Source organism: Camelus ferus, chromosome 23 (genome assembly GCF_009834535.1).
Source record: "Camelus ferus isolate YT-003-E chromosome 23, BCGSAC_Cfer_1.0, whole genome shotgun sequence".
In the NCBI taxonomy this organism is placed as follows: domain Eukaryota; kingdom Metazoa; phylum Chordata; class Mammalia; order Artiodactyla; family Camelidae; genus Camelus; species Camelus ferus.
This window is the reverse complement of record NC_045718.1, coordinates 13481146-13504357: the sequence shown is the minus strand read 5'-3', so window position 1 is coordinate 13504357 and position 23212 is coordinate 13481146. Positions and strand designations below refer to the sequence as shown.

Below are 23212 nucleotides of genomic sequence, written 5' to 3'. Positions count from 1 at the left end.
GATTGTGGGGCTCAGTTAGTGAAGCAGCCCAGCAAAGAGAATTTCCCACACAGGAACTCATTCCTTGTCTTGTACAGCTTCCTGCCTCAGCCACTCGGTATACAAACTTTATTAAGGACCTGCCACAGGCCAAGCACTGTGCTAGGCCCTGAAAATTCAGTGGTGACCAAGACTGGTCTTAGACCCCAACAACTCAAGGTCTAGAGTAAGACAGTGGTAAATAAACACAGTGTGATAAATACTATAGAAGAGACACAAGGTGCAGATGGGAAGGGGTTGGGAAAGACTCTAAGAAGGAGGAAGAGAAGAAAATCAGTGTTTTTCAGTTAACAGCCATGTGTCAGGTACTGTGGTAAGTACTCATCGTATAAATGAATCCTTACAATAATCCTGTGAGTCTAAGATTAAGGACTTGCAAAAGGTCATACAGCTGGTCAGTGGCTGGCAGAACCTAAATGTGAATCTAGGATTGTCTTGGTCCAAAGCCAGAGCTAGAACGGGGCATTGTAAGTTGTTTGGATCTTTTGGAGAGAAGGGGAAGGGGGCAATCCAAGAAAAGGACCAGCACATGGGAAAGCCTGAGGAACTGAAGAGAAGTTCATATTTGGAGAACAAGGCAAGTTCATTGGGGTCCAAATGCCAGTGGGAAAGTGGAGGAAGGTGTGGTCTGAGAGCAGGTGAGAACCTTGTAACACCATGCTGAGAAACAAACATTCCTGTGGACAGCACATATTCCTGAGGGTTTTATGCAGCAGGCAACACAGAACAGCTAAGGTTTGTGAAGCATTTACGATTTGCTGGGCATCAGACTAAGACCCTGCATATATTATCTCGGTCCTGACGAAGACCCCATCAAATACCACTATTTTATTCCTATTTTTCACACAAGGTACTTAAACGGAGGGTTCTGTAACGAGTTCAAGGTCAGAGGCTGGCCAGGAACGAAACCTGGGTCTCTGTGACTCCAGAGCCTACCTTTTTAACCAGCACCAAGAGAATTAATCCCACTGCCCTGAAGCATCCCTAAATCGGATTCTAGTAAACTACCTTCTCTCTGTATCTAGCATAGACTGGTCACGTACCGTCTTTGGGAGAAGTGAAAATTGGTCAGCCCCCTAGACAAGGGCTGCAGCACCCTGCGGTCCCCCTCTGGCCGCAGCGGGAGCCCGGGCTGGAGCAGGGCGTCCCCAAGGAAGACAGCACGGCCCTGCTGTTCCTGACCAGAAGCCTGGCCCGTGCCTCCCATACGACGGGCCCTCGGTAAATATTTGTGGAAGGGATGGAGTGACCATGAAGTTGAAGAAGAGGGATTACAGTGCCCAGCCTAGAGAACAAGGTGCATGGTAGGAAATTCGGCATTCCTTCCCAGGGTTCGGTCTAATTCCCTGAAATTCCTTCCCCATCACGCGCTCCAATTAGCACCTTGGGGGCAGGATCCTCGCAAGGCCTTGAGAGGCGGGGTTTACGATTGGAGCTGAGCGAGGGGGCGGGGCCCGCGCGAGGGAGGTGGGGCCGAGGGAAGCAGACATGTGATTGGGACTTGAGGCGGGTCCCCGCCTCCCAGCAGCGGAGGGGGCGGGGCCGTGGTGATGGGCGGGGGCTCGCAAGGGGGAGGCGGGGCTGATGGAGCTAGTCTGTGATTGAAATTGCGGACGGATTGCTGGGCTGGAGAGGGCGGGTCTAGGGTGGGGCGAGGCCTGGGGGTTCGGTCTGTGATTGGGCGTCGGAGGGGCGGAGCGCTCCGCAGGACATGACGCGAGAGGTGACGCCGTGGGTTGCGCGCCCCTTCCGGCGCGGGGTGGGCGCAGAAGATCTGGGCCGCTCGGCCGCAGGCCGTATCCAGCGCCGCGGGATGTAGCGCGGGGTCCGCGGCCCCCAGCAGAGCCCGCCGCCCGCGGTAAGTTCCCCGGGGCTTCGCGGCGAGCGAGTGGGAAGGCAGGGGTCAGCCGGAGCTCGGGGACCCCCGGGAGCCTTGGCGCGGTGCTGAGGCGGCAGCTGTGGGACTCAACCGCCCAGGCGTCCCGAAGGCCCCGAGACCTCCGCCCGGAGCCGGCAGCGCCTCTGGCCTCTTCGCGTCGAGTCAACATTTCCGGCCTCTCCATGCGCGCCGCCTCCGAAGCAGTTCAAGGGCCTCGCTTCCCCACTGCCAACCTCCTAGTCCGCCGGGGCGAGACGTCCGGATTCGGGCTCCGGCTCGGGTCGGCCAGGCGGGAGCTGAGCCTGATCCCAAGGCCACGGGAGCAGGCGCAGAGGCGCAGAGGGGCTGAGGGCCCGGGTCGCGGAACCGTCTCTCGGCGGGGAACAGCCGCCTTAGATAGGCTGAGAAGCCCCAAGGTTCTGAGACCCGTGACAGTGCCCCCACCTTGATGGAGGAGGAGGAGAGGTTGGTGGACAATTTACATTTATTTAAGATAGTCCTAAAAGCTGAAATGTAAGCAAAACCTTAAGTACTTTGGGGACAAACGAAATTTGATTCCCTGAAAAAATCTCACTTTGATGCCACCTTGTGTTTGAGAGTTTTGGTCAAGCTTTCGATTTTCAAGAAAACAACGTAGATACATGTTGTCCCTCGATTTCTGGTGCTATGTAGGCAAATGGGAAACTGACAAGGCGAATTTCGTTTACACGGGTTCAGGGGCCAGGAGCAATAGGAGGCCTACAAAGTACTTTACTAGAGTAACCACAGTATTTCCCCCCAAGTATGCAGAAGACAGGCTAGAAAACAAAGCATGAAATACATAGGCTACCAGATTAAATCCAGTGAGCACTGTAATGGCTGGTTCTTTTCCAAAATGAAGTGATAGTGAGATCTGTTTACTGCTTTTCTCTCTTAATAGGGGTTGCATCACGGGTTATGGTGCAGCTGCTATTCCTTATGTTTTTATACTGTCTATACAGTACTAGTAAATCTGCTAAACAGATTGCAGTGTCAGGGTAGTTACCAGCTTGCAGCCACCAAATTTCTTTATCTCAGGAGTAACTTCTGTGTTACCATATAGTGGTTGGTATTTGGGGAATCAGTCTTAAAAATTGGTGTGTTACTTGTGAGTGACCATCTTAGGGTAGACCTCCACAAAACTATACCTAATTGCTGAGTAGAATCTGAAAGCATTCTATTCTCAGGGGTCAAGAAATTACATGATCCCCAAGGGCTTAAAAGAAAAAATTGCGTGCAACCACTTTGCCTGCGGGTAGGAAGGAACTTCAGACAAGTATTAGGGAGCAACAGTAACCCACCAGGCTCCCCACTGCTAATGGATAAAGTGCACCACCTTAGGTAGGCTTTTAGGCTATCTTCAGCTTCTTAAGTCTGGCCTCATTTCTCCTTTCCAAGATTTCCTTATGGAAAGTGGATTATTCACTGCCCTGGGGGCTTTGTTCTTTCAAGCCTGCCTGGCTTCATAGCACTACCCTTCTGGAATGCCTTGATCTCATCTGTACCTATCAAAATCCTTTCTTAAAATCTTCCTCAAAACCTTTCCTGATAATTCCAACTAAAACTGAGCTTTCTTCTGAATCCCTCCAGCACTTTAGCCTTGTAGTGATGTTAGTAGAAAACAGAAGTTGTTCACTTCTCTTAAAATAGAGGCCAGCAACCATGTGACACCTCTGACTCCTCTCTTTGCCTTTTCTCACGATGCCACGCGTGTTGTACGTGATCAATAGGTATTCTCAGGTGGATAAAGAAATTTGTGCTTCTTTCTAGTCCAGTAAGTCTGTTCTCTGTTTCCCTGAGAAATTCCCTTGGCTCCTTTAATATAAAGCCAGACTGCAGCTCTTTCATAGTCTTGCTGCACTGTCCTGTCCCATCTCCTAGTGATCGTACTGGTGAACTAAACAGTCATCTTTAAATCCAGAAGCTTTATTACCACTGGAGGAGTTTCTTCTGGTGTTGGTGCTCATCAGAGTCATGACATTTTGTCCTTAATGTCGATTTGTCCTTGATGTCGCCCACTGGACTTTGTTCCTCTCACTAAGCTCAAAGGTGATTTCCTACTCAGAAATGTTGAGGGAATGATTAATGTTTATAAAGTTTCTAGCTTTCTTGCATTGAAAAGATCCTTGAAAGTACCTTCTAGGCAAACCTGTTCCAAGTGATTGGCTTTTAGACATGCTAGACCTAGTTTGCTTTTGTTTCATTGGGGCTTTCACAGTATAAAGTTATCACTATAATGTGTAACTATATTGGCCATGTATCTGTAATGTACTTAAAAGCCAGGTATTAAAAAGAACTGGTATGAAACACCTTCTTGTGCCTGTATACTTTGTGTGTGTGTGTAGCATGACATTTGAAAAGCTTACCTGTCTCTGAGATCAAAAAAAGACCCCTTGGGATACCTTTACCTGGAGAAAAGCTACAAAGAAAGTTAAACGGTAATTTTTCACTGCAGACTCTAAGTCAGTGACGCTTGTGATCAAGTTGGAAAGCTGAGGCCCCATCACTGCAATTCGGTAGTTTTCAGACATAAGCCTTTGCGTTGACTAATTTTTCTGCAGCAGTGATATGAAACCCCCTTCCCTAACAAAGAGTACATAGAGGAGAAGGTGGCTGTGTTCGTGTCTTTACTGCTAGACTGGTCTTGCTTTAGAACAGTGAGGGTCAGGTAGGCTTAGATGGGGCTTACCCATGGAACCTCAGAGGGTCCAGGGACCCCAGATTAAAAACTTCTAGAAGAAGTTTTATGCCTTTGACTCCACGGAAGGAGCGTGTTGTGGCCTGGAAAACTTGGAAACGGGTTCACAAAATACATGTCTCAAAAAAGTATGAGGGAAATAAACTCAGCAGAAACTGGCTGGCTATTAGGAATCCGTCCATTCCCAAGTTTGTTCCAGGATAAGCTTATTTACAGGAGTACAAGCAGCTCCCTCCCTCCACAGCTCTGTTCTCTAAAGTCATAGGTTTATCCAGTTGAAAAGCTTAGTGATAACGATTTATTAGCTTCAATTGAAATCCCATCAAAAATGCAGTCAGTGGATTGACCCGATTATGATTGCTAAATTGGGTGTGGTGAGTTTGAGGGAAAATGTGTTTCCTCTAATATACATCAGGTTATAGAAAGATAGTAGGAAGCTGAAGTATATTTGTCTCTCCTGAGTGCCCCCAGAATCGATCACTTTAGGGGTTTATGCTGTTTTATGTAATAGAAACTGAAGCACTTGCTTGTGATGATTCCCAGTTGTTTGAGCATGGTCCTCCTGTCAAGTTCTGTGTTCATGTCCTAGCATTATTTGCTTTTCTTTCTTGCCAGACCGCCGATCTCTCTCTCCCCCTTTCCTGTCTCTGTGTTGCTACAGTTTAGAAGACCCAGCTGGACAGTGGACTTTGCACACTATGACATGACCTCCATTGACTTTCATTGTATGTACTTTAATATTAGCATGACGACATATCTTGTGTGATGAGTTGTAGCTTGTGGCTGGTTTGTGAGTTAACTGGGTGCCTGTTAGGGTTAGTGACTCAGGGTCCATAGATAATGCAGAGGGGAGTCCTGGGAGATGGCAGTAGAGGAGATGGAGGGAACCAGAAGTAACAGAAGATGGTCTGGACTGAAAGGAAAGAGTCTCTGATGATAGCCATGAGACTGAGGTCATCCTCAGAGAACACTAGAACACTAGAGGGCATAAAATCTTTTCAGATCAGGATTTCTGGTCAAGGGATTTCTGGTCAGGCTGGCCCAGTGGCAGGACAATGAGCTCACCTCGCGACAACGAAACCACAGCTGACGGCTAAACAACCATCAGGAAAAAAGGCTGGGACCTAGCAAAAAAGATCTAATGCAACTGGAAACATAAAGAGGGAGCCACAGCAGGACAGTAGGGGGGTGTGCTCGTGATATAATTGGGCCCCATACCCCCCAGGTGGATGACCCGTAAGCTGAAGAGTAGTTAAGTCACAGAGGCCCTCCCACAGGAGTGAGAGTTCTAAGCCCCATGTCAGGCTCCCCAGCCCAGGTTCCAGCATTCGTAGGAGAAAGAGACCCCAGGACATCTGGCTTTGAAAGCCAGCGAAGCTTGGCTCTGGGAGCCTCACGGGACTCAGGGAAACAGAGACTTCATTCACTTGGGAAACGTACGTGGAAACTCACGTGCACCAGGTCCAAGGGCAGAGGAATTGATTTCATAGGAATATGGTCCAGGCCTGCGTGCTGGTTTTGGAGGATCTCCAGGGGACACAGGGGACAGCTGTGGCTCACCCAGGGGACATAAAAGCTGGTGGCAGACATTCCGGGAGTGTTCATCTACATGAGCTTTCCTGGAGGCTGACATCTTGGTTTGCTCATTAGCACCAAGACCTAGCACTACCCAACAGCCTGTAGGGAAGCCTCAGGCCAAACAACATAGAGGGTGGGAGCACAGCTTCACCCATCAGCAGACCTCCTGAGCCACAAAGGCCTCTAGACAGGACCCTACCCACCAGAGGTCCAGGACCAAGCTTCACCCAGCAGTGGGCAGGCACTGGCTCCTCCTGCCAGGAACCTTGCATAAGCGTCTAGTCCAGCCTCATCCACCAGGGGCAGATACCAGAAATAAGAAAACAACATCGCAAAGCCTGTGAAAGGAATCCACAAAAACAGGCCAGACTCTGCCCTGGGACCGGCTGGACCCTGACCCTTGGGTGACAAGAGAGGAGTGTACTGCTGGGACACATAGGATGTCTCCCCAGAGGGCCACCTCTCCAAGGTCAAGAAACATAACTAACTTACCTTAAAAAAAAAAAAAAAGATGATATGAGGCAGCAAAGGATTATCTCCCAGGCCAAGGCACAAGGTAAAATCCCACACGAAGAACTAAGTGATGAGGAGATAGGCCGTTTATCTGAGAAAGAGTTTAAAATAATGATGGCCAAGATGTTCAGAGAACTCAAGAGGAGAACAGATGCACAGAGCAAAGTTTTTAGCAAAGAGCTGGAAAATACAAAGAATACCAAAAGAGTTGAAGAATAAAATCACTGAAATGAATAACACACTAGAAGGAACCAAGAATAGACTAAATGAGGCAGAAGACCGGATCAGTGAGCTAGAAGACAGATTAGTAGAAATCACTACTGTTGAACAGAAAAAAGAATGAAAAGAAATGAGGATAATTTAAGAGAATTCTAGGACAACACGAAGAACACTAAGATTCGCATTATAGGGGTCCCAGAAAGAGGAGAGAGAGAGAAAGGACCTGAGAAAAATTTTGGAGAGATAATCACTGAAAACGTCCCCATCTTGGGAAAGGAAACAGTCACCCAAGTCCAGGAAGCACAGAGAGTACCACACAGGATCAACCCAAAGAGGAACACACCGAGGCACATAGTCATCAAACTGACAAAAATTAAGGATAAGGACAAAATATTAAAATCAGCAAGAGAAGAGCAACAAATAACATACAAGGAAACTCCCATAAGGTTATCAGCTGATTTTTCAGCAGAAACTCTGCAGGCCAGAAGGGAGTGGCACAATATATTTAAAGTGATGCAAGGGGGAAACTTAGAACCAAGAATACTCTACCCAGCAAGGCTCTCTTTCAGACTTGAGGGAGAAATCAAAAGCTTCACAGATAAACAAAAGCTAAAAGATTTCAGCACCACCAAACCAGCTTTACAACAAATGTTAAAGGACCTTCTCTCATCATCAAACCATAAGAAAAGAGAACAAAAAAAAGAAAGAGAAAAAAAAATACCTAGAAAAGATTGCTTTGACTGTTCAGGTCTTACGTGGTTCCGTACAAATTTTGGAATTGTTTGTTCTAGTTCTGTGAGGAATGTCGTGAGTATTTTGATGGAGGTTGCATTGCATCTGTGGATTGCTTTGGGTAGTGTGGCTATTTTGACAGTTTTGATTCTTCCAACCCCAGAGCACAAGAAACCTTTCCATTTCTTTGTGTCATTTCAGTTTTCGGAGTATATGTAACCTCCTTGGTTAAGTTTATTTCTAGGTATTTTGTTGTTTTTAATGAAATGGAAATGTTTATGTCAGTTATAAAATTCTGGTTTTTGAAGTGAAAAAAAAAGTGAATGAAGGGGTTGCAAATGGCAAAATATCCTTCTTACGGGGGTGTTGTATTCCATTATATATATATTTTTATATACACACACATACACACACACACATGCATACATACATATACGTATGTATATATGTATAGTGCATCTTCATTGTCTGTTCAACTATTAATGTGCACTTAGGATGCTTCCATGTCTTGGCAATTGTAAATAATGTTGCTGTTAATAGTAGGGTGTATGTATCTTTTTGAATCAATTCTTATTTTGTGGTTGGCTTGATTCCTTTGATAACTATGTAAGTTTACAAAGCTAAAGCTCTAAACATTCTTAGAAACAGTGAACAGTACATATATATAAATTTTAAAATATATGTACATTAAAAAAGAAAATGAGCTATCACGCCATGAAAGACATGGAAGGAACTTAAAAGACATACTACCAAATGAAAGAAGCCAGTCTGAAAAGTTTACAAACTGTATGATTCCAAACAAATGACATTCTGGAAAAGGCAGAGCTACAGAAACAATAAAAAGATTGTGGTTTCCAGGGGTTTGAGGAGAGGGAGGGAGGGAGGAATGAATAGATGGAGCACAAGGGATTTTTACAGCAATGAAACTATTCTGTATGATACTGTAGTGGTGGCTGCATGTCATTATGCAGTTGTCAAAACCCACAGAATGTACAATATTAAGATGAACCCTAATGTAAACTATGGACTTCGGTTGACATCAGTGTGGCCATGTTGGTTCCTCAATTGTACCAAATATGTACCGCACTAATGAGGGATGTTGAGGTTAGGGGAGTATATATGTGTGGGTGGGGAGGGCTATGTGCACTCTGTATTTTCTGCTCAACTTAGCTGTGAACCTGAAACTGCTCTAAAAAAATAAAGTCTATTAATTAAAAAAGAAAAAAGACTTTTCAGATCAAATGAGGATATTAGTAAAAATACCAGTCTGGCTTCTGCATCTGATCTCTCACCCTAATTGCCCACCTCAGGTTTGTCTATGTTAATCACATTCCCTCTAATGAAATAGTTACACAGCACTCAGAGCAACTGAACTTAGTGTGTGGCCATCCTAATTTAGGGGTTCTCCCTCCACTGTCCCCCTGGAGCAGGGAAATTGTCAGTGGTTTTGTGCATACCACAAATTAACTTATGCCATCTGATTATGGGCTCTTTGAAGACAATAACTTGACTTACTCAACTTTGTATCCTGCACAGTACCTCAGAGTGCCTTAGGGTACTAGTACTAAATACATTTGGGAAGTATTTAGTGAATATGTTGGCTTACTCTGGGGAGAGGGATGGGAGAGAGCCCTGCAAGCACCAGTGCATAAACCCTTAGCTAGTGACAGGTCCTGTGCTTGCTGGCTGGAATGCTGCCCCATTCATTTGTTCATTCATTCATTCATTCATTCATTCATTCATTATGAAATACCTGTTCTGACCACAATCAGGGATATGTCTCAACTTGTGATCTATGTAGTATTGTATCCCAAAACCTGAAGTATATTTTGCCCCAGTGGCCTACTTTGACGTATTCGCAGCGGTATTCTAGCTATGTGAATTCCCCTTTTCAAAATTCTCCAAGATGCCCAAAGCTATTTATATTTTCGGCTCCAGTATAAATTATTTCTTAGTAAAGCTGTTTATTCCTCAGTACTTCACTTTGAGGAAATGTGTTTTGTGGTCAGCCTGCTGAAAAAGATTTCCCAATGTTTTTGCTCACGTGGGTTGCCTATCTCCTGAGGATGTCAGAGGCCTCCAGTTTCCTGTTCTCCTTAGGCCCAATTGCTGGCTATGACTGTGGGCTGGCATCTTGTAGAGTCTTGCACATTTGGAGGAAGAGGAACTGCCTGTGTGTTGACACCATAGAAAGGTCTGCCCTGTGCTGGGTTAGTGTCGTTTGCTCTCTTGAGTTAGACCTGCCTGTAGCTTTCAGCTGTGTTTGTGAGTTGAGCATAGCATGACTCTTGAAACTTGAGGATTGCCCTAACCTGACTACATGTATCCAGTCATAATCCCTGAGAAGGAGTTGAGATTACTTGTGGGTAAACAAAGAGCTGGTACAAGATGTCAGAGATGTACGGACAGTGAGCAGCCATGGGAGATGGATACAGTGCCTCCCTCGGGAGCAAAGCTGAGCTTACTACCCATTATGAGAGATGTAGGTTCCCTAAGCTTAAGTTTCTTCTCCTGTAATGCAGCTGTCACCTGGCCCTCTTTGCACTACCCTGTGGTTATCAGGGCTCAGGTAACCAGTGCAAGAAAATGTTAATATTCTGGCTACTATTGCAATGAGTAGTAAATTCCTTTGTTTCAGGGTAAAGAGGCTAGGAAACCTTGGGGCACTTTTCCCCACCTTTCAATATTTTCATCTCCCTGGGGCCTGATTAAAGACTATTTCCTAAGGATCAGTGTACCTATCTCTAGTTTCTGAAAAGCTTATTTGAGGGGGGTGCATGTTATGAGCCATGGTCGCTGGGCCAGAACCTTGCTGAGCCGATTTGTTGTGTGGCAGAGGGCAAGGCTGGGCTGCCTCCTGTCTTCAGCTTCCTGCGTCCAGGTAAGTTACTGCTGCTGTAAGGAGAGGTTTTGATGAATGCTTGCTGTTCAGGTGTTGAACCCAGGCTGTGATCCTAAAATAGAAATAGTACACCTTGCAGAGAAATTACCCACTGGGCATCTAGCCCACAGCCAAGTTCCTTTCACACACTTGTCAGAGCATCATAGATAAAGCCCATTGAGTTCAGTTGGCAGAGAATTCATTTCTAAGCCTGGGTGGTCTTGATGTAACTACAGCCAGGTGTCGGCTTCCTAGTTTTGCTCCTCAGTCTCAGAGCCAGGCATTCCTTGGACACAGTAGCTTTGGGAATGGCGGACCAGACAGACTGCTCACTAAATAGGCTGCATTACTGTGGGAGGGACCTGGGGGTGGGGAGCTGTTTTTCTGTGGTGACAGTTTGGTGCAAAAAGCACAAATCTTTTGAAGGCAAGCAACCACATGTAATGTTTTCAGCCTTATCTTTAAGATTAATGAGGTTCTGAGTAAAGGGTGACAGTAAGATGAGTTAGGGGATAGATTTCATTTCAGCAGATCGCTGGCCTCTGGGACTGAAGCGGGTGTCCTTGATGGGCTGTGACTTAATCAGTGTTTACTTGTAGACATGAAACCTAAGAGGACTAAATTATCACACCCTTCATGTTTGTGTTTGCTTTTAGTGACTTCCATCACAGGGAGCTCTCTGCCCCCTGGGGCTGAGAGCCCCTACCCTTTCCCGAAGTTGAAGCTGCAGGGCGTTGGGGTACCAGCCAGATGTCTTCTCACAAAGGACCCGTGGTGGCCCAGGGCAGTGGGACTCCTGCTGGTAACAGGGAGGCTGACACAGTGGAGCTGGCTGAACTGGGACCCCTGCTAGAGGAGAAGGGCAAGCGGGTTGTCACCAGCCCAACCAAAGTAAGTCTCATTTCTTAAGATCTTGACTCTCCCCAAAGGAGGAACCATAGCGTCCTGGACTGCCTCTATCCGAGTCAACATCATGCTGTGTTATAACTCTTTATTTGTGTTTTTCCCACTGTGAGCATTTGCTTATACCCCAGTGCTTAGCACAAGACCTGAAATTCAACAAGTAGTCAGCGCATGTCTGTGATTAAGGGGGGGAAGCAGTCAGAATCGGGTTTGGCTTCATGTAACAAAGAAAAATCCCTGTAGCTGTGACAAGGTAGGTGTCTCTGACGTGGAAGAGTTCTGGAAGTAACCAGTCCAGGCTGGCGTGGGGTCTCCACTGCTGGCAGGCACCTGTCTTGCTCTTCCATCATTCTTAATGTGTCACCATGGCGGGTAGCGGGGGCAGGGCGGCGGGGAGAAGGGCCTGCCCTTTCTGGAAGCACCTGGCAGTACTTCACGTACATGGATGTGGTCTTTTCAGTTTGCCTGTGGTAACATTGCCACCCTGAACAAAACCAGGGACTCCATTGCCAAGAATGGATGTTGGGGGGCTCTTTATCACAAAATCTGAGAGGAACCATCAACAGGAGAAAGTAGCCCTGAGAAGGAGCTGAGCTGCCAGCTCTTGACCTCTCTCCTTGGGAGGCAGCTGCTGTCTCACATGCACACTGTGTGTCAGGCCTCCTTTGGGTCCAGGAGTCCCTGCTGCTACTTCCTGTGGAACCAGTTCTGAGGCCCTGCTTCTCCCGGAGCTGCTGTGGATACAGAGCATCAGTCGTGGTAGCATCCCCAGAGGTGGGGAACCTAGAGCCGAAGTGTTGTTAGGAGAATCTCTGAGACTCTTATCTTTCATTCTTTTGAGAATTCAGTGGTCTGAAAGAGAGAAATATTTGGGAAATTGGGCAAAGTTAAGAACCACTGTCTCACAGACAAGGGTGGGCTGCTCAGACTAAAGATCACGAAGGCCTGGTGTGCTGGTCTACATGCCTCTAATGTCCGGCCATCTGGCTCCCATGTGCTCCACCGGGCTCTCACTCCTGCGTTTACAGGGTGGTAAACTCATTAACCACCGTGGAGTTGGGAGAAGGGCCTGTGTGTGGGAGAGGGGCTGGGCAGAAAGCAGTGAGTTTGGGTTTCTCCGGACGGCACTGCTCTGGACTAACACAGCTCACACGGGAGCTCCTGTGTCTCTGCTTCCTGCAGGCTGAAGAGGAGCAAGCATGCCCCGGGCCACAGGAGGAGGAGGAGGAGGTGCGGGTGCTGACCCTTCCCCTGCAAGCCCACCATGCCATGGAGAAGATGGAGGAGTTTGTGTACAAGGTTCTGTCGGGGACGGGGCTAGTGGGGCGGGCTCAGCCGGGCCCTTCCCTCCTGGCAAGCCAGCTAGGGGGCAGGTTGGGGGGAGCTTTTTATTCCTGGGCGTAAGTTTGTTTTTCTTTAAGGCAAAGTAAATCAAGGGAAAATTTGGCTAAATTTTTACTGCCTACTGTGTTACTCAAAATGTGTTCTAAAACAGGAGTTCTTAACTATTTTTGCTGTTGATCCCTTTGGCAGTCATCAAAATATTAGAATGTGTTATAGCAACATGGGCACCTTTATTACTACATTAAATATGCATTAATGACAGGCTGTAATGTATTTTATTAGAATTTATAATTTCTAAGTAGTGATGAATAGAAACAATATTTTGATATTTACAAAACAAATGTATGAAAATTCCTGTAATTTCTATTGGTGACAGAGTCACAAGTCCTAATACTCCTGTGGTTTCTTGCTCACACTTGTAATTGAGAGAATTGTTAAATTTAAAACCATACATAATTTCTGTTTCTTTGTTTTTATAAACTACATTTACTTAATTTTAAAATTTCAAGTAGCTTAAAGGAGGTCCTGCCATATTTTCGTTAAATGCTGAGAGGATGTGCTTACCCCAGCATGTCCAGGTGAATTGTCGTGACATAAGAACAAAGGCACTGAGAAAAGCAGTTGGTGCTGGGACGGCCTCGCCCATGCTGTGTCTCCGTGTATCCAGGCCCAGGCTGGCTCCTCACTGCTACCTGGGACCACCCAGAGCCTGCTGGGCGCTACCTTTGCCCCTTGTCCTCGGGGGGCCCCCACTCTCTGGGGCTGCACTTAGGGAGCGAATGCATTGTAGGTCTGGGAGGGACGCTGGAGGGTCATCCCGTATGACGTGCTCCCTGACTGGCTGAAAGACAACGACTACCTGCTGCATGGCCATAGGCCTCCCATGCCCTCCTTCCGCGCCTGCTTCAAGAGCATCTTCCGAATCCACACAGAAACTGGCAACATCTGGACCCATCTGCTTGGTGAGTGGTTTGGGTGGGGAAAATCAAATTTTTTGTCTCCTTAAATGCCAAGGCATAAGGATAAACCAAGTTGTTCTAGTTGTTTGATAGCTGGAGTCATGCCTTTAAACTGCTGGTGAGCTTGATAGACCCTTTCTGGCTGGTCTCTAGCCTTGCGGAAGAAGGCCTACAAACGGGAGAAACTGCAACCATATGTTTTTATCAGAACTGCCCTCCCTGAAGGCAGTTCCTTCTGCTTCTTGAGTCCCCATCATCAGAACAGGATGCCGGCATTTCAGACATTGTCTTTCCTCTGGGTGTGTGTGAATGGTGTAGTTCTCTCCTGAAACTGCAGGCTGCTGTTCCCAAGCTAAACCCTGTGGTTTTAGTACTGGTTTAAACCAGCACATTCCCATTTTCCTCAGGCTTTTTTTCTCTTTTCCTCCCTCCTGTAGGTTTTGTGCTGTTTCTCTTTTTGGGAATCTTGACCATGCTCAGACCAAACATGTACTTCATGGCCCCTCTGCAGGAGAAGGTGGTTTTTGGGATGTTCTTCTTGGGTGCAGTGCTCTGCCTCAGCTTCTCCTGGCTCTTCCACACCGTCTATTGTCATTCAGAGAAAGTCTCCCGGACTTTTTCCAAGTGAGTCAAAAGAATGTCAATAGGGAAGGACCAGGCACTCTTGTCACATCTTGTGATCCAGGTGCCAACGGGTCCTGCAAGCACCAGGAGTGCCTGAAGATTCCCTGTTGGGAGGAAAGACTTTCAGTTATGTGGTATAATAGGGTGATGAATCTTTCTCTTGAATTTTCATGAAAAATTTCACTGCAGCCTCAACAGGTGGAACCCAGTTGTGGAATGTACTTCCTGCTGTGCGGTACTATCCTTTGTGAAACTTGGGGTGCCAATGGGCTGCTCTCCAAGACTCACTACCCGTCCTGTCCTACCTTCCTGTTGGCCTGAGCCATTTGGGGCGTGGCTGAGTTTCTATGCTTCAGGCTGCTAGAGCTGCGACCCACCAGTCAGGCAAAGCTTATCTTTGCTGCCCATGTGTTGCTGGAGGCGCCAGGTGTCCATAATGTAGTGCTTTCTGTGTTCCCCAACCCTGCGCTGGGGTTCTGTCTGTTTATTTGCTTGTTTTTGTTGTTATGGTTGGGTTCAGTGGTGATGTTGAGTTATTTTGTTTTTCTCAATAATACCAGTAACAGGAATACATTTTTATCATTAATAAGTAAACTAAAACAGAACAGTATGCCTTAATAATACTCTCAACTTAAGGGTTTTGTTTTTAGAACTCAACCTGTCAGAACTGGGGAATATTCAGAGCCCTCTCTGAGTATAAGCTGGGGACCAGCTGGATTGTGCTGGTATCCATGACGGGGTATAGCTGTCACAACTAGGGGAAAGGGATACAGTTCAGAATTGTCCAGTGTGAAACAGAAGTGTGTGACCTTGTAGGGTTTGGGTTCAGGATATTGGACAGAGTGTAGGGGAGTGAGGGCTAGAGATGGTCAAATCTGAGAGCAGCTGGAGAACAGAAAGAAGCAGTTGAACAACCCACCGGAATACTTCACTTCTCCCCCTGATCCATTTCATTTTGTGGCTTTTTTTAGACTGGACTATTCAGGGATTGCCCTACTGATTATGGGGAGCTTTGTCCCCTGGCTCTATTACTCCTTCTACTGCTCCCCACAGCCACGGCTCATCTACCTCTCCATCGTCTGTGTCCTGGGCATCTCTGCCATCATTGTGGCTCAGTGGGACCGGTTTGCGACTCCTAAGCACCGGCAGACAAGAGCAGGTATGTAGGAAGACAAAGTGTGTGGGCCTGAAGCCTAGTGGGCTCAACCCTGGGTCCTACAGCTTGCATTTTAGGGACCCCACCCAAACCCTAATTTGTCTGTCTGCCTTTCTTTCCTTCTTCCTTTTTCTTTCTTTCTTTCTTTCCTTCTTCCTTTCTTTCTTTCTTTCTTTCTTTCTTTCTCTTTCCTTCTTTCCTTCCTTCCTTCCCTTCCTTTCCTTCCTTTCCTTCCTTTTCTTTCTTCCTCTCCTTCCTCTTCTTCTTTCTTTCTTTTATATTTCAAAAAGTTTATTTAAGAAAAATGTTGCTGTGAATTAATTGGATTCCTGGTGGTTGCTAGAGGCAGATACTTTTTGAGAATTCATATTCCCTTTAATTATGGTTTAGATCTCTGTTCTGACTCAAGAACTGACATATGTTTAAAAAAACTGTAAGTAAACATTAGTGTTTTCTTGTTTTTATTTGACTAATTGTCAAGGGGAGAAAGAGGTTTGGAGATAAATCTGATGACCTCAGTTTTAGACAGTTTTTGAAGTTAGTTCTGTTTAATGGCAGGTGAAGATAATTCAGAAATCAGTTGGATCTATGACTTCTGGTGTTTGAGAGAGTTCTGAACTGCAGATAGAGATTTAAGAATTTTCAATGAAGAGTCAGGCTGAATCAATAAATATGGATAGCTTGTAAAGAAGAATCCGAGGAGAATAGGGTGCAGGATGGCATCCTGTTAAGGACACTGACTAGCAGAAAGGCAAAGGAAAAAGAACTTAGGAGCGTAAAACTATTGTTAGCACTAAATTCAATGCCAGTTTTCTCAAAGGAACTGCCATTTAGATGAATAAAGAATACTATAAACTCATTTAGTATTAGTTATACCCTGTGAGGTACAGTGTTTCATAACCATTTATGATCATTCTTGTCTCTCCTTCTACTATTTCTCTTCCCTCCAGCAGCGGGGTAAATACTCAGGTCTTGTGGACTGAGGCGATGCCTGCACTGAGTGGGGTATTGCTTGAGATCACGTTACAAGGGACCTTCTGAATCTAATTGACTTTGAAAAATTTGTAAAACACAGATTTCATAATAAAATAGCAGTAAAAACTAATCAGAAAACTTTGTGAGGTGCTCTGCCACTCCTGATTTGTCTTTGTAACTTTCAAAACAGCATGAATTTTCAAAGCTCAATTCTCCCCCAAGTTTCATACTATTTCAATAAAATGTTAATAGGACAGATAATTACCAAGCTGGCCAACTAGCTACAAGTATAGAAATGACAAGTATAGAAATGACTGTTCTTACATTTGGTTCGAGAAAGTTAAAAAATGTACAAGGCACAGTCATTTTGGTGACCTGAGTCCTGAACACTCAAACCAAGGGGTTAAAATTAAAACACCTGGGGTTATTTTACTAAGGGGATGGAAGGCTTGGTTTGGTAAACAGAATACGTTGCGCATAAGCGCTGTTAACTGTAATAGCTGCACAAACGTGTGTTGTCCAGACTCTTACTACTTGTAGCAACACATCAATTACCACTAGTCTTCAGTCCCTTTAGACTTAGTATCTGCTATTTTAACGTTCATTTAAAAGAATTAAGTGTTGATCAAGCACCAACCGTGTTGCAGACGTTGTGCTTTCACAGGGGTGTCCACGGAAATGGAGGCTTGTGTGTGGTTTCAAGAGGCCCCCATTCGTGCCTTCCTCTTACTCCTGTCCAGCAACCACAGACAGCTTTGAATCTGCGTACATCTACCTATTTAGGAGGTCAGAGTCCTTAAGTGTTAAGTCTTCTCTAATCTTAACGGGAAACCTGCCCTGCTCCTCTCTGGCTAGGAAGCCACCTGCGGCCGTGCCATCACGGTTCTGCACCCAGAGCAGCCATCAGAGAGGCCTGGCGTGTCATTTTTGCTGAGGCTTCTTAACAGATAATAAAAGAGTGTGAAGTATTTGTTCTCGGTGTTCCTTAGAAGGTGATAGCCCTGTCAGCATTTACACAGCCTTCTCCCCATTCTGGGCATGGAAGAAATATCTGCTGACTAAATTTCCTGAACATGTACCATACACCAGAAAGTAGCTCATTGCAGAGCAAGACAGCAGGACTGCAGTGCCTTCCAAGCAGTGCTGCTCCGTGCCTGACAGCCTATGTCTGCTTTGTTCAGGGGTGTTCCTGGGGCTTGGCTTGAGCGGTGTTGTGCCCACCATGCACTTTACAATCGCGGAGGGCTTCGTCAAGGCCACCACGGTGGGCCAGATGGGCTGGTTCTTCCTCATGGCCGTGATGTACATCACTGGAGCTGGCCTTTACGCCGCACGGATTCCAGAGCGCTTCTTCCCTGGAAAATTTGACATCTGGGTAAGAAATGACTCTCTGCAGGGCCTGTGGTGGTGAGACTGGCCCAAAGGCAAAGGTTGGAGTCAGAGGCAGCAAGAGACCCGGGGTCAGGTGGTGTTTGGGGGTGTATGCATGTACCTGTGTATACGTACCTGTCTGTGTAGGTAGGTGGGGGGTTGTTGCGGGGAGGGGTGATTAATATTAACATCTTGGCGTATCTCTGACAGAACTTTAAAATTTTTTTCTACAACAAATTTATCACTTTCATGATGTAAAAAGATTTTGAGGAGGAACTGAAGAGGCGAGCGCCTTCTCCCACTTGCTCCCAGCCCTCCTTGCCGTCGCCCTATAGGCTCTTCTCTTGTTGTTCCTGCAGTTCCAGTCTCATCAGATCTTCCACGTCCTGGTGGTGGCAGCAGCCTTTGTCCACTTCTACGGGGTCTCCAACCTCCAGGAGTTCCGTTATGGCCTGGAAGGCGGCTGCACCGATGACTCCCTCCTCTGAGCTGCCCCCACAGGGCCCAGGAGAAACTTCCCAAGTGCTTTTAAAATGACTTCTTTGCTGAAGTGAGAGGAAGAGTCAGTTGTCTGTTTCTAGAAGAAACCTCCTAGAGAATTCAGTACCAACCAAGCTTCAGCCCACTTCACGCTCACTGGGCAATAAACTCTCCATTCCGTAGCTGAGAAGAGTGGGGATGGCCAGACTCAGCCATCGCCCCTTGGTAAGGCAACTACTATCCCCTCACAGAGGTAGGACTTTGAAGCTCACGTTGAGATTTTTACCCCTCCTCCAACCATTTTGGGGAAAAATGATGGACTGGGACTCTTCAGAAATTCTGTTTCTAGAAGAAAATGTCCCTCCTTTACCCCCACCCTTACTTTGTAACCTGGCTTATAACAGGCCATCCGTTTTTGTAGCACACTTTTCAAAAACAATTATAACCTGGTCCCATCTTTCTCGGGCCTGGACCTGCTCACCCAGCAGGAAGAACAAAGCCACCGACCTTTACACAGCCCGGCTAATCATGGAAGTGTGTCCAGGCTTCGAATAACTTGAGTTTTAATTTTTTTTTTTTTCTTGGCAGAGTAATGTAAAATTAAAATGGGGAAAGATATTTAATATTTAATACTAAGCTTTAAAAGGAAACTTGCTATCATTGCTATGTTACTTGATGCAAAGACTATGATGATAATAAAAGAGAACAGAAGACACTTGGCACTCAGAGGTTTAACATGTGTGGTCTCAGCTGTTTGCACACAGCTCCAGAGGATTAAAACCAGTAAAATAATTGCAGATTCTGCTGAGGCACGAAATTGAATCACAGGTATTAACAGACCTGGCACGTGCAGGCCAGTGAATGAGCCTAATTGAATTCCTGGCATCTGCTCCTCTATACCACTTTATTTTTCTCTGCTTAGTGCACAGACATTTACTAGGGAAGTCAGTATGCTATAGTAGTGTTCAATAATTGTAAGACACCTGCCTTGTGAATATCAGTGTTCTACTACTTATTACTTTAGACTTTAATTCTTCTAAAACTGCCTTGATGGAGGTTGTGTCATACAGAGGTTATTCCATGCCTTTCTGTGCCTTTGCAAATTGTCTTCAGCCAGACATGAATTCTGTTCATTGGATGGCAAAAGGCCCCCAGGAGTCATTTCTGAGCTAGTGTAGGCTTCAGATGAGAATCTTCTTGAGTTCCAGAGTTGGGGTCACTTCAAGGGTCAAGTTTGTACAACTAGGAGAACAAATGATCCTTTTAAAAAAGAATCCAACTAGGTCAACATATCTCAACCTCCAGTGAGAATCGTGGAAATGTAAATTACAACCAAACCGAGAAGCCATTTCACTCCTAGTAAGATTGACACAAATGAAAAGTCCTAACATAGAGTGTTGGTACTGATGTGGAGCAGACCAGATGCTGCTGGTGGAACCACGTATTAGTAGAACCACTTTGGACATGTGTGGAAGTATGTACACATAACAGCACTCAAACATTATGTGAAACAGCACTTTACAATGTGAGATGCATCTGATACCTGTTCCAGATTTCTTCATTTAAAAAATGCTTGTTCTGACCAAAGTTGTTTCATAACTTATTAATGGGTCACAATTCACATTTTGAAAAACATTACCCTTGAGAAGCTTAGCTTGTACCGAAAGATTCATTGCAGCTATATGTAGTAGCAAAATACTGCAAAGAAGCCAAATGTCCAAAAATGTTGAGTGGAAGAATAAATCTTGGTTTATTCTTAAAATGAAATGCTATTTAGCAGTGAAAATTAATTAACAGTGACAAGCAAGAGAGACAAGCAACATAATCTTAAAGATTAGGGAGAAGTGGATATACTTAGATGTACCTGGTATGACTGTATCTATGTAAAGTTCAGGAACTAATAACAGCTTCAGGATATAAACATGGTAAATATTTTAAAAAGGAAATGTTAATTCAGAAAAACGGCTACCTCTGAAGAGGAAAGGACAGGATGAGGGGCGCATGGGATATTTCAAAAGTAAAGCTTTTATTCTTTAAATAGGTGGTGAGTACCCACGTCTTCCTTTTTTTTTTTTTTTTTTTTTAAGTGAAAGCAAGTTTATTTAGAGAGATACACGCTCCATGGACAGAGCAGGCTGTCTCCAAAGGCAAGAGAGAGCAAGCCTAGGTGTTCTTTATCCCATGATTATCTTTTCTTACATATGTAATATCTACTTAATACAAAATATTCTTAAGTTTAAAAAAAAAAAACTTAAGGAGCTGATAGCAGAAGTGTCACACTGCTACGTGCAAGCAGCAAACATTCACAACCATGATCTGTTTGGCCTGCACAGTGGGAACAGGCAAGCAGCCCAATAGCAGCTGTAACTTTATGGAGGGCTGTGCTCTAAGGTTCATCCTTGGCCCTACCTACCCAGCATTGTAGTCACCTGCCTGGCCCTGGGAGGCACCTGAGTTTGCAACCACTAGTATAGAAAGAACTGGAAGGGGATGGGCCACATCTGCCCCAGCTCTGTCCACATTGTATGTGAGGAAATGAGCGAGGTGGATGGCAGCTGGTGAGAGCCGGCGTGTACACTTCCTCATTTTCCAGTAGATAGGACCAGGGGAAGGGTCTGGGCAAGGACATCCACCAAGCATCTCCTCCGTACTTTTCATGTGTCATTTTATGTCTTTTTATCTTTAACCCTGTTGAGTAGGTAATATTATCCCATCCCACAGATGAAAGAATTAAGGTCCCAAAAGACCAAGATGTTTTCACAAGATGGCAGACAGGATTGGAGTATCTGAGTCCAGATCATTCTGACTTAAACCCCATGTTCTAAACCCTCAGATCACTTAAAAATTCTGATTTCACTGTCCTCCCTTGCCTTTACCAAAACTGCTAACTAGCAGCAGGTGAATGTTACCATCTTTCTCTAACTGCCTGCTCTGGTTCACTCACTTCCTAAGTACTTGTTGAAGACCTGCTGTGAGCTAGGCACTACGGGAGAAAAGAAACTGAGGACAGAAATGCTAATGAGTTGTGACTAAAGAAAGGCCAAGAATAAAGGCTAAGAATCTGACTCTACCATCTTCCTACCAATAAGTTAAAAATTAGGGAAGAGACTAACCTCTTAGGTATAGAACATCCATTGCCTCTTGCAATCTAAGACAGGTTCAGCAAAGCCCTATGTTTGGGAGTTCTTGATCGAAAATCTACTGACAAAGGAGTCCCATCTCACCCCTAAAAGTGCCTTCTTTAGTATCTGTCTCATAGCCAGTCAGGGGCAGGAACCGGTTGTTGGGAGGCATGAGCTAGGCCTGAGTGCAGATTCACGATGAAGTTCAAAGCGGCAGCTGGGGCCCTGCTTTGATTACATTCAGGAATTAAGAGGTGCATTCTCATGTCTGTCATACTCTGGTAGCACAAAAGTGCAATGTATTGTGCCTAGTTGGTTTAGAGATTTGACCTATATTCTGTGTACTTGATCTAGAGTTGCACAGCAAATTCCCCATTCAGTCAGTTCCCTGACTGAACCCTTGGGTAGCTATAAACACCCGAATCACCCCAGGTGTCCAAACAAAAAAGGCAGGGCAATATGTGGAACCTGACTGACTAACTCAACTTATCCAGACACAGCCCTCCAAGAATGGACATAAGAAACTCAGAATCAGTTTGGGCTGTAGGGTACTAGGTCAGATATCCAAAGGACTGGAAATATTCTTACATGAGGATAGTGTCCCCATGACTTAGAGATGCAAAACATGCCAGGGTTGTACCATTGGGGAAATAAGAGAAATCTGAACGAGTTCCCTTGGTGTGTTGGTTTTTCTGCTAGCAGTTTCTCCATCTTTTACTCTCTGCAAAAGAAGTGGGCATATTCTAAACAAAGCTTCCTTTATTAAGTCTCCTCTCATATTTGGAAAAACTCTTCAGTTTAGCAGCCAGGAATTAGGCAATATAATTAAAGCATCTGGATGCTATTCTGCAACCAGAAAACAAGGGATTATTTTTATTTAAAGTATACATACTTTTCATTCACATGATGCAAATTTTAAAAGGCATAAAAATATGTAGAGGGAAAAATCTCCCACCCTGTCTCCCAACCAACCAGATACTCTCTCCAAATAAACTAATGTTACTACTTTCTTTTGTATCTTTACAAATGCATCTTATACATATCCAAGCAAATGTGACTACCTTTTCCCAACCTTTCACACAACTAATGGCAAAGTATACACACTGTTCACAACTTCATGGTACTGGATTGTATGCCACTGGATTTGTAATGCCCTCCTGATGGGCATTAAACTTGTTTTCAATCCAACCTACAAACAACCTTACACACACATCATTTTACATTATACACAAACCACAGTTATCAAAATCGCCGTTAAAGGATATCTGAAGTCATCATTTTGGTGAACTTAACCAAAATGCCTCCATTAAAACTTGTACCAATCCTACACTCAAAATATGTAAATCAGATAACTTTAGATCAGAGATATGACATAAAAAATGTTAACGCTGTGTAAAATTAAATTTCTACCCACTTGGCTATAAGTTTTATTATCCCTGAACAATCAAAGGCCCCACAGAGTAAAATAGTACAAACACAATTGGTTTGGACATTCGCAAGAAATGAATCAAGGAACCTCATTAACTTCAGAGCCTCTGAGATAAGGGCGCCAAAATCAGTTAGCAAAATTCTGAGTTGAACGCTCAGCATCAAGAGCTGTGAAAGTCAACAGAAGAGGAACAGAGTAGGTGAGGACTCTGGAGACGGAATCTCCCTCACAGCGTCCAGCTTCTGGGGACCGAAAATTCCTTCCACTCAACTGTCTCGGAGTGCAAGAAGCA

At 45.2% G+C, this 23212-nt stretch overlaps 1 protein-coding gene across 3 annotated transcripts; it reads left to right on the top strand.

Annotated features, from left to right (window-relative positions):
- The first annotated feature begins 1741 nt into the window (after positions 1-1741).
- Positions 1742-19104, top strand: ADIPOR1 (adiponectin receptor 1). 3 transcript variants are annotated; one of them, XM_032466720.1, is made up of 8 exons: positions 1742-1897; positions 11214-11448; positions 12643-12759; positions 13595-13766; positions 14201-14387; positions 15359-15546; positions 17700-17893; positions 18249-19099. In XM_032466720.1, exons 2-8 carry the CDS (start codon positions 11308-11310, stop codon positions 18375-18377), a joined length of 1128 nt encoding a protein of 375 aa, XP_032322611.1. In that variant the 5' UTR covers positions 1742-1897; positions 11214-11307; the 3' UTR covers positions 18378-19099. The 3 variants fall into 3 exon arrangements, with proteins under 3 accessions (XP_032322611.1, XP_032322614.1, XP_032322613.1); XM_032466723.1 differs by having other exon boundaries at positions 18152-18283; XM_032466722.1 differs by lacking the exon at positions 1742-1897 and adding an exon at positions 1928-2383 and having other exon boundaries at positions 18249-19104.
- Positions 19105-23212: the final 4108 nt, after the last annotated feature.